The 18069-nt window shown below is 43.4% G+C and overlaps 1 protein-coding gene across 1 annotated transcript in view; it reads left to right on the top strand.

Annotated features, from left to right (window-relative positions):
- Nucleotides 1-6116: 6116 nt before the first annotated feature.
- The window catches only part of TNKS (tankyrase), a 110286-nt gene continuing 98333 nt past the window's right edge, over nt 6117-18069 (top strand). Inside the window, exon 1 of the mRNA XM_063128440.1 lies at nt 6117-6687. Coding sequence (XP_062984510.1) covers nt 6117-6687 — 571 coding nt within the window. The remainder of the gene's footprint in view (nt 6688-18069) is intronic.

Genomic DNA, 18069 nt, shown 5'->3' with positions numbered 1-18069 from the left:
TGAAACTGCTAAATTTATTTTAAAGTGCAAGAAATACGTCATGCCAATTATAGCAAACGAATTGGAAAGGAACATCTATGGGTCTAAAATGCAATATTTAATAGGAATATCACCTCCAAATCATCACCAACTCACACACACACGCGCGCACACACACTCAGCATCACTCACTCCAAACACACACATGCATGAACACATGCATTCACTCAAAGACCCCATGCACCCCATACATTCTCTCTCTCTCTCTCTCTGTCTCTCTCTTCCGGGCGCGTTCTGGAAGTCTGAACATGGAGCCGCCCCACCCCCACCCCAGCGTCCCTGGCTTTGCTTCAGCTGGGCGGGCGCCGGGCGCCATCTCACCCGCCCAGGCCCAGCTGAATCCTTGGGCTGGCCCGGCTCACAGCCAACGCACGTGAATGCTGCACTGTGCCCGGCGCCCCTCTTAGCTTGGCGCCCTAGGTGGCCGCCTGAGTGGCCTCTGTGGTAGCACCGGCCCTGGGCATATTCATTCTCAAGTCTCACATTTTGACTTTGTGTTATTATCTTCAGCCTTCTGTGTAACTAACACTGACCAGAGTGGGACTAATTCTTTGTTTAAGAGGGAGGTATCAAATTCCCATTTGTTTGTCAATGAAATGAGAAGATAACCTTTGGGAAATTTCCCAAAATACACTTTACTGGGCTGTATTTTCCCAGTGCAGGGCACTTTAAGTTGTCCCTCACTTTCATTTTGCTGTAGATATGTTCCCTAACAAAAGGTCGATTCAAATTGAAATCTTCTTGCTGTCCCCTTGGCCAAGGCAAGCTATGTGTAATAATATGGGATCCCATAGAAGAAGAAAACCCATATCCTCTTTTAACATTAGACTGGCCAGGGAGCTCTTCTAAAACTTCTGTAGCTGTGCCTTTAACAATAGCTTGATCTGCAGGAATTATTACCAGGTAACCATGTTTATCTCCAAGAGACCCTTGACAAACACCTCCCCAACCAAACTGCTGTCAAAGTGCTGCTTTTTCTTTGAACAGTTGGCAACACTATTGTCCCTTCAGCTTGTTCAGGTGCTGCCCTCTTGATAGCCCGGGCCGGATTTAAACTTGTTGTGGCCCTAAGCTATAATGTGAGTGAGGCCCTTCCCTCTTCAACAAACAATAAATGTTTTAAATGCAAAATACAGGCTGTGCAATTAAACGGAATTGATAGTCGTGTAATATAGGTATTACAAATGCAAGTTACATGTGTGCACATTCTTTATTTAGGAGTTTGTCAAACACAAAACACTAATTCCCCCTTCTGAAGAGATCTTCATTTTGTATGACGTTTATGGCAATGATGTAATTTTTTTTTTCTTTTCTCTCTAATGCGAGGCCCCTTCGTAATGTGAGGCCCTAAGGTGTTGCTTGTTTAGCTCTTACGTAAATCCAGCCCTGTTGATAGCCCATTGTGAATAGCTCTCTTCTTAGCCCCAACTCCTGCAGCTGCCTCAGATAGGGTGGCCATATGAAAAGGAGGACAGGGCTCCAGTATCTTTAACAGTTGTATAGAGAAGGGAATTTCAGCAAGTGTTTTAATTCCCTTAACTCACCTCATCACGTTCTGTTAATGGCTGTTGTGCGTTCCTAGCAAAAGATACTAACTACAAAAAGTCCTCAGGTTGCTGTACAGATCAATCTAGTTAAATTGCCACCTCTGTCCTTTCAAATCCCCCTGCAAACCCAGACCACAGCACTGTATTGCATGCAACTGGGCTGTCTGTGTTCCTTATATTAGGGTGACCATATGAAAAGGAGGACAGGGCTCCTGTATCTTTAACAGTTGCATAGAAAAGGGAATTTCAGCAGATGTCATTTGTATATATGGGGAACCTAGTGAAATTCCCTCTTCATCACAGCAGTTAAAGCTACAGGAGCTATACCAGAGTGACCAGATTTAAAAGAGGGCAGGGCACCTGCAGCTTCAACTGCTGTGATGAAGAGGGAATTTCACCAGATTCTCCATATATACAAAGGACACCTGCTGAAATTCCCTTTTCTAGGCAACTGTTAAAGAGACAGGAGCCCTGTCCTCCTTTCCATATGGTCACCCTACCTCAGAGCCATAACCCAACCCATTCACACTGGTGCTGTCCACAGCCTCATCTTATACACATAGCAGCCCTTGGCTCTGCCACCAAACTGGCCCTTGAGCTAATTTCTCCACTTTTTGAACTCTATGTATGCATGTTTATAATATTCTCCCCCCCCCCCCCCCGTCTTGTGGGCACAGGATGTGTAAGTTTGTTGGTGATATATAAACCGATGAATTCCATCCTGGGCTTCATATAGGGCCTGTTAATAACCAGCACACTTCTAAAAGTGTTTGGTTAAAAAAAACACCCCTATTTTGGAAGAAAAGTGTATGTGTATCATTGGGACAAATCTGCTAAGGGGGCAGAATGTCTTTCAGGCTAAGGGCCGATTTTGGAGAAGCTGCTGGTGGTGGGGGTCCATTCCAGTGGTGGGGACAAAATGCAATCCCGCCCCCAGCCTATTTTAGCTTAAAGCTCTTACTGCCGGTAACTAAAACTTGGGAGACATTTCAAATTTTTTGAAAGGGGAAAATTATTATTATTATTATTATTATTATTAATTTATATAGCACCATCAATGTACATGGTGCTGTACAGATAACACAGTAAATAGCAAGACCCTGCCGCAAAGGCTTACAATCTAATAAGTTGTAGTAAACAATAAAGAGGGAAGGAGAATGCAAACAGGCACAGGGAAGTGTAAACAGGCACAGGGTAGGGCAAAACCAACAGTGTAAAGTCAGAACAAACTCAATATTTGAAGGCTATAGGGAAAAGAAAAGTTTTGAGCTGAGTCTTAAAAGCAGTGATTGAGTTTGTAGTTCTCAAGTGTTCTGGAAGAGCGTTCCAGGCGTAAGGGGCAGCAGAAGAAAAAGGACGAAGCCGAGTAAGGGAAGTGGAGGTCCTTGGGCAGGCGAGAAGCATGGCATCGGAGGAGCGGAGAGCCCGAGCGGGGCGATAGTGTGAGATGAGAGAGGAGAGATAGGCAGGAGCTAGGCAGTGAAGAGCTTTGAAGGTCAGTAGGAGAAGTTTATATTGGATTCTGAAGTGAATTGGAAGCCAATGAAGAGATTTCAGAAGTGGAGTGACATGGTCAGAGCGGCGGGCCAAGAAGATGATCTTAGCGGCAGAGTGGTGGACAGAGACCAGCGGACTGATGTGAGACGAAGGAAGGCCAGAGAGAAGAAGGTTGCAGTAGTCCAACCGAGAGATAACCAGTGCGTGAACGAGAGTCTTGGCAGAAGAGACAGACAAAAATGGTCGAATCCTGGCAATATTATACAGGAAGAAACGACAGGATTTAGCTACTGCCTCGATGTGAGGAGTAAAGGAGAGCGAGGAGTCAAATATAAAGCCAAAAACTGCACAACAGCTGGGAGACCACCAAGCAATCAGTGTTTGAGGGTGGAGCCAGGGGGAGGGGGCGTGGCCTTCTGGAGAATCCCAGAGGGCCAGATTCGCAACCTTGGAGGGTTGGATTCAGCTCCCAGCCTGAGTTCTGCACCTCTGCTCTACAGCCAATGTTAAAGTCTTTGAATGTGTATATGAACACACTCGTTCAGAGAGGATATTCATCGGCCATTGTTCAAGAAATGCTTGAGAGGATGCTCCTCCCATGTTGAATTGCCTTCTGGCCATGCCCCTAACGTTGCACTTCCAACATTAATGAGAAAAGGGCCTTACATGCGTACTGGGGGAGTTTAAGAGGTTTAGCAAGCGTTCTTCATTGAGAAGATCTGTAATGGCAGACAAGCTTCCCTGAAAGACAACTAGCCCATCACTATCCATTTTCTCCTACAATGTTTAGTGTATTTTTGGGTGCCCTCTTGATCCACATTGAGACCCAAGAGGCTTGGCCAGTACTCTGTCTGGACAGAGTATGCCCCCTACAGCATGCCCCAGAATCCTGGCAGACATGCAGAAATTCCTTAGTGGTTGAGTTCATGTGGAAAGGGTTTCCTGGAGGCCGAAAGTTTGGGAACAACTGTCTTAGAGTAACATTTCCGCACACTAGAAAAGATTCTGCTAGTTATTGTAGAATAAATGTAGACTAGAAAATTCAGTGAGGCTGCCCCCATGTGGTCATCCAAGTAATATACTCTAAAACTATACCAATACCAGAAAAAATTGACCGCATCACACGCTCACTCCAACTCCTCTGAGTGGTGAAAAGTCCCGGGGATTCAGGGCTTACCTGAATTTAGTTTCCTTTGAAAGAGGTCACTGAAAACTTGTGTTTTTTTAAAAAACAATATTGAGGTTTATTTGCAAATATACAGGTTGGGCATAGGTGACGTTCCAGCAGACAGTCAAAGTCCACTGCTCCCACATCAGATCTGGAGAGAGAGAGAGAGAATATCCCCAGATCTCAAAAAATAAAAAATAAATAAATAAAAATTAGCCTAAGTGTCTCTCTCCAAAAATTCTAGTCTGTTCCTTTTCACACACACAGCCTTAGATTGTCCTTCTTTAGAAGAGGGAAAAATGCATGCTACTTTTCAGGAGACTGTGCAATCCTATGAATGTTTAGACAGAAAAATGTCCTTCAACTCCTAAGGTTCTCTAGCCAGCATGGCTGGCTGTGGAATTCTTGGAGTTGCAGCAATTCTTTCTGACTAAACAGGCATAAAATTGCACCCTTAAGGAACAACTAACTTTGAGAACAGTCAACCATCCATCATCCCTAACAAAAATGTACCTGGCCACTTTGCCACAACTATTAACAGAGAGTGTCTCTTCGTTAAGGAAAAACACACACACCCTTACCCTTTTTTCTTCCTCTGGGGTCTTTCCATGTGGACTACGGTTTCTTTAGATGGTGACCACATGATTTGTAATTGAAAACTCCCCCCCCCCCCCCCCCCCCCGTGGCAATGCTCCATAAAGTTAAATGAAATAGTACCATCTAGTGGCCTGTGGTAATTTTAAATAATGCATTATCTTTTATCTTTTTAAAAGCAAGATTACTGGGGGAAGGTGTGAGAGCCCCTCTGGAGGTTGACAGCATCATGTAAAGGACCTGCAAACTTCTGTGAGTGGCCAATTATTAGTGTGCAATAAATCATTCATGTAGAGAAGCTCTTAGTCTCCAGCAGTATTTCTGGCTCCATTAGCCCCCCCCCCCCCCATGTAGAAATCCCCAAGTATTATGGATGAGATACACTAGCAATCTAGAGTATCGCATCCAGTTCTGGGCTCCACAATTCAAGAAGGATGCTAACAAGCTGGAGCGTGTTCAGAGGAGGGCAACCAAGATGGTCAGGGGTCTGGAAACAAAGCCCTATGAAGAGAGACTGAAAGAACTGGGCATGTTTAGCCTGGAGAAGAGAAGATTGAGGGGAGACATGAGAGCACTCTTCAAATACTTAAAAGATTGTCACACAGAGGAGGGCCAGGATCTCTTCTCGATCCTCCCAGAGTGCAGGACACGGCATAACGGGCTCAAGTTAAAGGAAGCCAGATTCCAGCTGGACATCAGGAAAAACGTCCTGTTAGAGCAGTACGACAATGGAATCAATGACCTAGGGAGGTTGTGGGCTCTCCCACACTAGAGGCCTTCGAGAGACAGCTGGACGACCATCTGTCAGGGATGCTTTGAGGTGGATTCCTGCATTGAGCAGGGGGTTGGACTCGATGGCCTTGTAGGTCCCTTCCAACTCTACTAGTCTATGATTCTATAAGTCCTATAACTCCCAGCATTCAGCATGGCTGGCTGGGGAATGCTGGGAGTTGTAGGACTCTCATCTGTCCACACATGTATAGGCCTGCGCCCTTCATGTTTTTATTGTGAGCCGCCTTTGCGGCCCTCCTATTACCGACCTGGAAAACGAGACGCGTGTTTCGCCGCCGCGCAGCCCGCCCCAGAGCACCAGCCCTACTTTTAGGCCGCGCGTCGTGAATCGGCCCCTCTGCCTCCCGTCACCATCACAACGCCTGACGTCACCTCCCCCGGGCCGGGCTGTGATTGGTCGCGGGCAGCCGGAAGGGAGGGCGGGTGCTCCGTCTCCGTTGCCGCAGTGACAGGACCAGAGCGCTCCTAGGAGCTGGGAAATGGCGGCGGCATCATCGTCGTCGTCGCGTCGCTCGCAGCAGCATCATCACCACCCTCACCCTCCGCCTCATCACCCGGCCCAGGCGCCCGTGTCGTCGCCGCCGCCGCGCAGCCCCAGCCTTTCCCCCACCGGAGCTTCCCTTCAGCAGCGGCCCACTCTGGCCGGAACAGAGGGTGAGGCCCCCGCCAGCAGCGGCCGGGAAGGGGCGGCGGCGGCAGAGAGGCCTTTCTCTCCGGAGAGCGTCGGCGAGGCCCCTGGGCCTCCTCAGCCGCCGGGCTCCGGGGCCAGCAGCGCCGCCGCCAGCAGCAGCAGCAGCAGCTCCGGCTCCTCCTCCTCGTCGTCGTCGTCGTCCTCGGCTGCGTCCAGCCCAGCCGCCGCGGAGAGCCCGGACCCGCCTGCTCCGCCGTTGCAGCCGCCTCCCCCGCCCGTGGGGAGCGGCGCCTTTCGGGAGCTGCTCGAGGCCTGCCGCAATGGGGACGTGACCCGGGTCAGGCGCCTGGTGGATGCCGCCAACGTCAACGCCAAGGATATGGCCGGGCGGAAATCCACCCCTTTACACTTCGCTGCAGGTGAGAGTCTATAGAATCATAGAATAGCAGAGTTGGAAGGGTCCTGCAAGGCCATCGAGTCCAACCCCCTGCGCAGCGGGGCAGCATCAGGGCTTGGCACCGGCGGGCAGCAGCCTGGGCCCCACCAAAGCTGATCCCTGCTGCGGTGAAGAGGCCGACCCCATTGAGAGGAGGGTCCTCCGGGGTGAGTGGGTGGGTCAGTGAGTGAGTGGGCCCCACTCCTCTGCTGTGCGCCTGCCTGCACGGCTGGCAGCATCAGCACCTCCTTCTCTACATCCTCAGAGGGCAGGTGGCATAGGGCAGCTGCTGCTCGCTTGCAAAAGCCGGCAACTGAGTTACAACTGCAAGGGACAGCCGCCTCAGATGGCTTATTTCCCCTGCTGCTGCGAGGTTCAGCAAGGAGAATAGGTCTCCACTGGGTTGCCAAGAGAGTACGTAAATGAGACGAAGTAGTGGATGCTACTTGTGGGAGCAGTTTCTGCTTGCTTGTTCACCCTCTGTCTCTGGGAGGCACTGTGCCAGTTCACTGAGCCAGTTCAGACCAACTCCCACTGACACACTGCCCCGGGGTGCAGGTGGGTGAACATTGAAAGGTGGTGGCTGTCGTCTTTGTAGGGCAGCCACCTTCCCCTTTCACGTGTTTTCTCATTCTCTCTCTGTGATACACTAGGGATGATTGGGACCAAGAGAAGGAGGTAGCAGTGGCTGCTTCTTGGAAGAGTAGCCGTTGCCTCTGCCCTTCCTCTCTCTCTCTGGGCAGCACAGCAGGTGGGATTGAGCCTTTTCAAGAGTAAAAGTTACTTCAGCCCAGTCACTCAACCTCTGTCAAGTGGCACAGCTGGGAGAAAGAGTGAAGATTTTACCCAGCTGAGAATGCCAGTCTGCTGTCCTTTGGTGGGCTGCATAATAAGGAGGATTAGGTCCACTGAGGAGGGTAAGGAGAAGAGCAGGGAGACATGAACCTGTGTGAAATTTCCAGTTCACAGAAGTGCAACAGCCCAATAATATAAAGGCTGCAGTGATAATGCTGATAAGCTGAAGTGGTACCTCTGGAGACTCAAAGCTTTGGGGGCTGATTTAGGTGTGTCTATTTCAGATGTAGTTTGTGAAACAATGTGGAGCAACGCTCCCCTGAAAACAGTTTTGGCCTTCATAAGAGAGTGCATTTTCAAACTAATACACAAGTGGCATTTAACTCCAGTAGAGCTACACTACATAAATCCCTCATCCCGTCTTGAAATGGGTGTCGTGAATGAAGTACTCTTATTCACATGTGGTGGTCTTGTCCGTTTATAAAAGCTTCTGGGAAGACAATATTGGCTCAAGTATTGGAAATAACACATCAAATTGTATCTTACTGAAAGTTGGTTTGAAATAAATTTTGATATCACTCTTGCAGCAAAGTTGATGTTAGCAGCAGCAACAACAATAAATAAATAAAAGGTTGTTAGCTAGAGGCACAAGTAAGTAGGATGGATTTCTGATGACATGGTTAATTTTAATTCCTTTTATCAATAGAAATTCCTTGCGTCCTAAACCACCTGTCACTCAAACGTTGCTCTGCAAAGTCACACAACTTTTTTCATGTAACATTTCTGAATCTGTAATTTCTTTGGCGTAGTGATGGTATAAGAGCTCATAGCTCAACTTTTTGAAGTGTATATCTAATATCCAGTGATATTTTTGTCATGTTATAAGTTTCCAAGTTCTTGTTATATGTAAATCGTTTGAAAAACAAATAAAATTGCATATTTTTAAAAAATGGGATAAAATGGCGATGTGATTTCTTGAGTTTGTAGAAAAGAAAGGAAGTGCTTGCATGGGTTTGCTGCTTTGATGCTGTAGGACTCATGTGAATAACTTGACCACAGTGGTACAGGCACTAGTAACCTCAAGACTGGATCACTGCTACATGTTCTGTGTGGGGCTGCCCTTACGGCTGGTCTAGGGGCTGCTGCTAGTGCTGAATGCTTTTGTTGAGAGCTGCCCCTTTTCCACGTACAATTCTTTTGCTGAGAACTGCACTGGCTGCCTGTCTACTACTATCTACTACTGGGCCAGGTTTACGGTTATGTTATTGGAGTATAAAGCACTAAGCAACTTGGGACCAGGATAGTTGGGAGAGTGCCTTCTCCCTTACCAACCTGTCCCTGGTCACTGACCTCATCAGTTGAGATGCTCCATCTGGGGTCCACTCTTATGGAGTCCACTCAGAGTAGTGCCATTGTAGTGGTTCTCTCCCTGTGGAAGCCTCTGTCTTTTTATTTGGGGAAGGCTCCTATGCAGTTTTGTCTTTGGCGCCTACTGAAAACACTTTTATTTAAACAAGCCTTCCCTGATTGACCAGCCATGATTTTATTGTTACCTGATTTAAAATATGTTAATATTATATTTTGAATCTGTTTACTTCTTTTGTTGATCACTGCTTGGGAATCCTGTTGGATGTAGAGCAGTATATACATCTTGTAAGTAAATAAATTGTTCACACAAGCAGTTGTTTGTGGAAGTGAATGGTCAATTGTGAAAACTGACTTGGAGCGAATAGTGTTTGCAGCTCCCAATTGGGTGTGTTTTTGTTGGCAGATTTTGGTTTGCTATTATATAATACGAGAATAACCGTAATATTCACAGAACTAATGCTTCTCTGTTCTCAAAAGCACTGTTTATCATAGTTATAATTAAGAAGATTTTATAGAGAGACGTTTGAAGGACAGATCTACATCACATACTTAAAACTGGTTGTAAGAGAGAATATCTAACCTAAATCTCAGTGCTTTTCTTGTCATACCACAGTTCCCAGGATTCTTTTGGGAAGGCATATCAGTTGTTAAATTATTTTTATTTATTTACTAAAAAATATTTTTAGCTATTCAAAGGTGGAACCCTACCAAGGTGGCCTACAAGATAAAAGGAACAATATAATTTAAAAAAATTAGATTTAAGAAATAGCCAGAAGCCCCCAAATTAGGGAAAAGTCAATATACTCGTATACAACCAATAGGTTTGTAATAGACCTAAATGCACAGATCTACCTTGTATTGTTTGGATGATATCCAAAGAGTATGAGTGGACTTTTTGGATACCGTCCAAAGACTTCCCCTCCCCCTGCATGTCCCCAAATCTGCTCTGAAGGGTGTTCCAGCCTCCTAGAGCAGACTTTGGAGTGCACTGTGGGATTGCAATGGAATAGGGGGAAGCCATTCCACCAATGGTATCTGTTCTGATGGTGTCTTTCCATTCACACTTTGTGTTGTACATGAGTGTGGAAGATAATTCAATTCTAACTGTAATTCTTGGAGTTATAGTTGCACAGTATTTATTGCTTGGCTAGTTGTCAGGTTAAAGATTCTGTAAAGTTCTGTTATGGATTAGGGACATTGTTTGAGCTATATGTCTATAGTTCAGTACTTTGGAATCATTTAGTTGCCTCTTTACCTTGCAATAGCAGATTAAAATACTTCTCCGGAAAGTGTACACCTAGTGGGTTGCAGTCCAGGTATTCTACTAACAGTAGTTATAGTACAGGAATCCTTGAAACCGTTTTTTCTTTTATTGATGCAAATATAAGTTTCCGGTTAGACTACAAGTACTGTAGTATTTAAAAGCAGTTAAAGCTACATTTCTTAAGCATTCATTGAGAGTATTGCTGAGTCCCTTTTACTTATCAGGACTTCTCCAGAGAGTAGTCTGGCAGTATCACAGGCAAGGAGGTTCGATATCAAAGAAGCTATCTCACCCTCGAATCACACTGTATTTGAACAGTTTCTAGGATACTATTTCACTGCCAATATGTTAGTACTAATTGCTGTTTCATAAATCTGAGTTCACTATCTTGATTTCTAAAAGAATCTTTGATGATCAAAACACACATACAGAAACTTAAACATAACTTTTCAAGTTAGATAACAGTTAATTTGGTTATGTCTTCAGCAAAGCAATTCTTCACTAATTACTAATTAAACCTAAGCACATAATCCCCCCCCAAACATCTAAATATGTAATTTGATGTTTATATCTCACCAACATCTTTAAGTTCACTCTGACCCTGATGTCTCTCCATTTTTTACACAATCCTTTTCATCTCAGCATGCTCTCTTTGGATATTATCCACGCTGCTTTGCCATTTACATTTTGATAACAATTACCTAAATGTTCATTGTGAACTAACTTTATATCCTTGTTACTGGTACCAGTTACCTTATTATTTATTTCATTCTCTGGATTCCTAATTACCTTGTATGCAACATGCTTAATTGCCTCGGGCTTGCAGCTCCGAGACAAGACAGCGTTGTTCTTTTGTGGGGGGAAATAGTCACTTTCTTCAGTAATCATTTCAGCACATTGAGAACTGTGCCACCAACCTTCGTGGCAGATCTATTACAGTTCCTCAGTGTGAGGATTACATTAAGAAATGAATCCTTCAAGAAAATATGGAGATCCATGTTTTGCTGTGAATGAATGCCTCTTCAGAGTTTGTTATGGTGATGTATTGGGAAATGGTGTAATTAAAGTGTGAAGCAAGAGAGTCTGTTAGTCCATTCTGCACAGCAGAATGGGACTGTTTACTATAGGTCCTTATCTTTGACCTACTGAGGAAGAAAGAAGCTCCAACAAGCTTTTAAAGAGCACTTGAAAATGAATGCAAATCTTTACTGGGGGAAAATCTGATCTTTATATACAAGGTAGATTTCTTCCTTCAACCCTGAGATAAAAAGAATCTCTGTTTGACTGGAAGATTCTCCCTCATTACTGTTTTATGAGGGTTGAATGGTTTGGGATTGCTGGGCTATGGCAGTCGAGCTTCTTGCGTTAATGGCCTGATGTGGTTTATCAAAGGTAATTCAGTTCTCTTAGTAGGTCAAGCTTTTCTAATATGCATGGGTTCTCCTGTTGATGTATTTCTGGGAAGGAGATGAATGGCTGTAAATATTTAAAAAGGCTTCCTTAACTCATACACTTGGATAGAATGGTGATGCATTTTTGCCTGTGTGTTAGGTATGTGTAATGTGTATACTAGTCTTGTAGTTAAGCACTAGCCTGTTTGGCCTACAAGTGAGTGAGCAGGCTGATGGAGGAGAGAAGACCCCTCCCTTGGATAGAAATGCAATACTCTCCCTCTGCTAGTCCAAACAGGCTGCTAGAGCAGGGAAGACCCCTCTCCTGCATAGAAATGGAATGCTTTCCCATTGCTAGTCACTCGCATGCTAGTAAAAGTTTTTGTAGGCCAGTAACTTTTGAGGGCTTATTTGCAAGGCTGGTGTACATAATATTGTAGAGCCTCTGCACCAGAATCTTAATTGCTCTTAGCATAGGTATTCTATAACATAACACATTTAATACACAAACATGTATATAATTGTAGTCTTTAGGGCATAACTTGGTCTGAGATGTCAGTGATTTATCTTATGTGAAATGAATATCTTGCACTTTTTCTCATCGAACGCTAATAAAACACTGCTATTTTATTGTTTCATTTTATATTTTCTGTATCACAAGATTGGAATCTGCAACTTATATACAACTCTAAGGAGGGCATAGTCATTACCCTTTCCTATAACAAATACAGCACATTTCTGCTTCTGAAAACTTGCTGACTATCTGAGCTAGCCTTCTCCAACCTGATTGCCCTCTAGCATGATTCTGTATAGTTTGTAGAGCTGCACATTGAAATGAAGGCAAAGTTGTTTGTTCCTTAGTTCTTGCTGTGGCCAGATGGAAGCATTGCCTTACAGAAAAAGGGAAAACAACTGATAAAGAATTCATAATTTTATGTAAAATACAGTGGATCTCATTGTCTGGGTTATATTCTTTTATGCTGAAACACTGGAGATTTCTTCAGTATATTATCTTTAAATCAGGTTGATCCTGAGGATCTACTTTATGTTTTTGCTCAATCTTGTGAAACGTTTGCTGGCAATAGACAATTAGGCAAACTGTAAAATAAGAAAGAAAGAAAAACCAGACAGGAATTTTCTGGGGGCTGTATTCTGGTAGGCAGTAAAAGACACTTTTGGAGGTGATTGCATGGCTGCTGTTTTAATTTTGAAAAAATTAGATTTAGTTTTTGTTTTAAAAGTTTTACGATACTGATTTACTCTGTAGAGCACCATGTACATTGATGGTGCTATATAAATAAATAATAATAATAATAATAATAATAATAATTGTAAGCTGCTTTGGGAAGACCTTTTTTTGAAGAGGAGCTTAACGATTGATAAATAAAGCCAAGTTGGGAAATCCTGCACAGATTTAGAATGTATGGTGCTTTTCTGAAATGAATAAAACAAGACTTATATATCAAAGGTAGCTCAACTCCACCCAACACTTTCTGTCATCCTAGATAAATGTTTCTGTTCTTGTCAGCAATCTGAACTAGTAAAGGCTTGCATAATTCTTAGTATTTGCTGTGATAATCTAAAGCTGTGATTTTCAAATCTTGTTAAGACAGAAGACAAGAAGCCCAAGCTACGGAGTTCTCATCAGCTCTTGAAGAGACCTTCAGCCACCTCAGAGAACTGTATTCTGGTGGTGTGTTTTGTTTTTCTTTTTGGTAACATTTGTTTGTTTCAGTATTAAAAAATTGTGAACCACCTTGAGTGCCTTGCAGAAAGGTGGTATAGAAATATATTGAATAAATGAGTGAATAAATAAATAAGGTCTATAAGGGTGGGAAAACTCCCCTAAAAGACAGCTCTATCTGCATATGCAGGGGAATATTAGGTGTCTTCTATGCCATGCTCTTAATTTATCTGGAACAGTGGAGAGGCCTATTAGGTCTGGCTGGTATGTCTGTGTGAAAATCCCCCAAATCTAAGACAAGGTGTCGGAAGGCCATGACAGGTGCTCATGGCTTCCTCAGCTGAGAAGTTGATGTGGAAAAGTTCCACGATAGAAGGTTTGGTGTGGTGCAGTGGGGAGCAGCTTCCATTCAGCTGAGAGATTTATTTTTAATTTTTTTGTATGAGGTTAGAAAGTAATAGCATTGTGCCATGGGAAGCACGGCACCAGAAGGGAAATCTTCTTGATCCAAGCGTTCACACCACTGCATTAAAAAGTAGTTGAAGGGGCAAACATCCAAAGTGGACGATTAACTAGTCAACTTTCTCAAATATCAGTTTTGGGACCCAATTAATTTTGAGGGATTTTTTTTTTTTTAGGAATCTTGAGCGGGGTGGTGAGAATGTGGTGTTGACTTGCTGATGGCATGATGTTGGGGGGCATTGAAAATACAAAGGGGTGGAGGAAACTAATTAACAAGGAGGTGGAAAAAACCTGGAAGTTGACTGAATGATATCCAGTGGAATTTTAGGATGCTTTTAGGTTGTTTTTTTTTAAAAAAACAACCAGTGTATACTATGTTTTTAATCAATATTTTATATATTTTATGCTTGCTGTTGTTCCCTGCCTCAATCTAATTGGAGAGGCGGGTAATAAATTTATTTTTATTATTATTATTGGTTCTCAAGCCCCCATTTATTGATCTATTTTTGACTGGAATATTTGAAGAATTTGTAACTTTATATAAGCAGGAATTGACAAAATGTGGTATACTTAGCAGCCACCCACCATCTCAGAGTCTCCTCTAGCTGGATACAGGGCTCTACCACCAACTGCCCAGTGAAAAGAATTCCAAGACTTAGAGAAGCAGACAGACAAAGTCAGAGACCACTTCAGAGCCTGATTCAGCCAGCCTGCCCTCCTTTTCCCTAAGGGCCTTCTATAATCAGCTGCCCTGTGAGAACGATCCTAATGGGTTGTTATATTTTATTATTGTTTACTGTGATTTTATTAATGTATTAATGTAAGGAAGCCAGATTCCGGCTGGACATCAGGAAAAACTTCCTGACTGTAAGAGCAGTGCGACAATGGAATCAGCTACCTAGGGAGGTTGTGGGCTCTCCCACACTAGAGGCATTCAAGAGGCAGCTGGACAACCATCTGTCAGGGATGCTTTAGGGTGGATTCCTACATTGAGCAGGGGGTTGGACTCGATGGCCTTGTAGGCCCCTTCCAACTCTGCTATTCTATGATTCTATGATTCTATCTTTATCTTGCAAGTCCACATGAAAGTATATGTATTTGGAAAGGTGGGAAAGGAATAATTGGAACTACTGTATAAACAAACTTTCTGTTCAGTCCCTCGGCAATTTCAGTGGGCCTTACGTCTAAGTAAGCATGCTTAGGATTATAGCTTTAAATGGATTGCTAATTGTATTTAGGTGCTTAATAATAAAAATTGCTTTAAAAATAATAGATGGGTGGATGGGTTTCCCTTTTATATGTAGAGTAAACCAATCTGATAGTTCTTTAAACAAAGGTTAAAAAGATTTTTATTTATGTAGCTTTTAGATTCAAGAGAACCTCAGCACTTTTTGCCTTTGGACAAAGGTATCCAGTATTAGCATACTTTTTCTATGAAGCATTCTTTAATACCCACCAAGATAATATATTATGGCTTCTAAAGGACTTTGGTGATATGAACTGAAGCCTCTGTTTTAAGCAGTTGCAACTTCAAACAGTCATGACAAATGTGATGCATTTCCCATTGGTGCTGACTACCCTTGCATGAGATGAGCTCGACTTGGGCTTTGCATTGGATGGGGCATGCAGAAGTCGCAATATTTATGAAATTCATTAAAACTTTTGTATCCTGCTCTATGCCACAAGGATCTTAGGGCGGCGTGTAGAGTGGCTTTGGCTTTGTACCAGCTTATTTTTGTAGGGTGCTCATCTGCATATGCTCCCTATTCTTTGAGGGCAGTATTCAGGAATAGGAAGGGTGGCTTATGTCCTCTTTTGGAGAGATGTTCTATATCGCACTGCCGAAGCACACGGCTATTCATTCTGAGGGGATCCTGGTCAGTGTCTCATATTGGCACTGCACCTCTGAAAATTCCGTTGCGCCTGTGGGGCTCACCGTTAGCGCAAGAGCTACTAGCACTTCTAAACGCAACCCCTGAAATGAGTGAGCTCCCCTGGCCTCTGTTCCGAAAACTGGCATTTCTGCTCTTTCTGGTTGCTTGAGCAACTGCTAGTTTTCTGCTGCGCTACTGGTAAGTGCCAGTAGTGCACTGGCGGCATAGGATACTTCCCCCTGAGTCTTAATCACAGTGATTGTTCATTGATAACACTCGGTCAGACTAAGGGAAGGAGGCAAAAGGAACCCAGCATGTTTTACTAGCAGCATGGATGTTCATTCCTCTACCTAGTAGATCTAACAAACTCCTGTATATGTGCACCCACAAATCTCTAAATACATATGCACTGATCGTCTGTATGTTTATTCACCTTCGACAAGCCTCTTTCCTGAGAACTACCTATTTGAATGCAACTTTAGAGTCAGGCTTCATGTTTGATTGTATCTGTCATATTGTGCTCTTATGTATATCATGCATTGAGGATTTCATGCATCAGCCTATCTGAAGTGCTTTTTTCAACTTCTGTTTGTTTACTGTTAGGTTACAAATAAAAATATGAAACCAAATGGAATAACAGAGAATTTAAAGCTGTGTTTGTGGATTAATAACTATTTTGATATCTGTACTGGGCTTGTCAACCTTGAAGGAGAGGGATCTGGAGATCATATCCACAGAGACGGTATATGTTGTGAACCGCCCAGAGAGCTTCGGCTGTTGGGTGGTATAGAAATGAAATAAACAACAATAACAGTCATAATATAATTATTGAGTGTTGTAGATGTAGGGAAGTGTTAATGCTATTATTCAAGCTGCTAGTGGCATCTCATTTTGCTATAACGTCCATCTTTAGTCAATCATGTTTGGAAAGACTGAAGTTGGACTCCACAAGTGCACATAATAGCAGTTGGAACAACTGTTAAATGGAAAACCCTCATGAAAAGATTGGAAATTAATGGACCTTTTTATCCTAGTTAAGGTGGGCTGTGTAGGAAGATTACTAGCACTCTACATACCTCACACTTGCATGTTGTTTACGTACAAGATATCTAGTGTGAGATTTAATGATTACAAACTATTATTTTGTATTCAGGCTGAAATTGTGGATAAGCAGCATAATTCGCCACATAATCTCTACAGAATAGAACTTAACGCCAGACACAGCCTCAGAAACAATGTTGACATAGTCAAAGAGGCTGACAAAGGAGGTGCTGTGCTTATCAACAAGTTAGATTACAATGGGAAACCAAGGCGGTTTCCCAAAACTCTAGAGGTAGTTATCTTCCCTTTGCACACTTTGAGGAATAGAAAAAAGATCTATGCAGTGTCCTGAAGAAATTGCTCTAGAAGCACAGAATCAAAAATACAGACACAGACTCAACACAATAGCTTTGGCCAGGGGCCTTCTATTTTAGCCTTCCCTGACCTGCTGCCCTCTCATGTGTTGCTCCACAACTCCCATCATTCCCAGCCAGTTTGGCTGTTATCTATGTTGGCTGAGGTTTATGTGAGCTCTAGTCCAACACATCTGGAGAACACCAGGGCAGGGAAGCTGTTCTGTTTGCTGCCAAAATTCTAATCTCAGGTGCCCTATTTTCTCTAGCAGTGGGATTCTCACTGCAGGGGTGTTAGGCTATATAGATTCTAAACTTACTCTTGCTATGAGCACTCCTAGTTATTTGCAGGATACTGCAGACTTCCTAAGTAAATGGTAGTTTATTTATTTATTTATTTATTTAATTACATTTATATACCGCCCCACAGCCGAAGCTCTCTGGGCGGTTTACTGTTGTCTGACAGTCTTCCAGAAAATACATTTCTGACCCCATGAATGTCGAAGCCCTATGCACTAACACTTCTCAGAAAGATGGACTATAGTCCATCCAGAATGTTGTTTCTGATGTCAACGTACTCCTGGCTGTTCAGCTTTGACTTTGTCCCCAAACACAATTGTGTCAGATTTGCATATTGTTAAGAATACCCCTTTGGCCTCATACAGTAGTATGCTTTAGAACAAATGCCCTCCTCCATTTGAGATACATCTATGATATCATCATCTAGACCCATGGGAAGAAGGCCTTTGAGGAATTCAGGATTTCAACAGCATTCAACATTAACCTTGGCTAGTTCAAACAGCAGGTTCACTTTCTGGATACTACAGGGCAACCATATGATGGGCATATAAACAGCACCTTATTCTGGAAAATGGCTGCCCGCTTCCTCCATGGTTCTAGGTACCATGTAGAATACACTACAAACAAGCTCTAAGGTTTATAATTGAATTTGCGCCAGATCTTAAGCACCTGCAGAATTAAAATTGAGAAAATGAAGAAAGCTACAAGGCTAGTCAGGTTCAATAGATCAAATAACAGAGCACCACTGGTTGCCACCTTCAGCTCCCAGCTAAATTTAGCCTTCCCAATGCATACTGAAAGATCTACAGCCTCTCCTGAAACTTGATGGGTCT

This window comes from Elgaria multicarinata, chromosome 6 (genome assembly GCF_023053635.1).
Source record: "Elgaria multicarinata webbii isolate HBS135686 ecotype San Diego chromosome 6, rElgMul1.1.pri, whole genome shotgun sequence".
NCBI lineage: Eukaryota > Metazoa > Chordata > Lepidosauria > Squamata > Anguidae > Elgaria > Elgaria multicarinata.
Note: the sequence above shows the minus strand (reverse complement) of the source record. Positions and strands in the feature narration are given on the sequence as shown.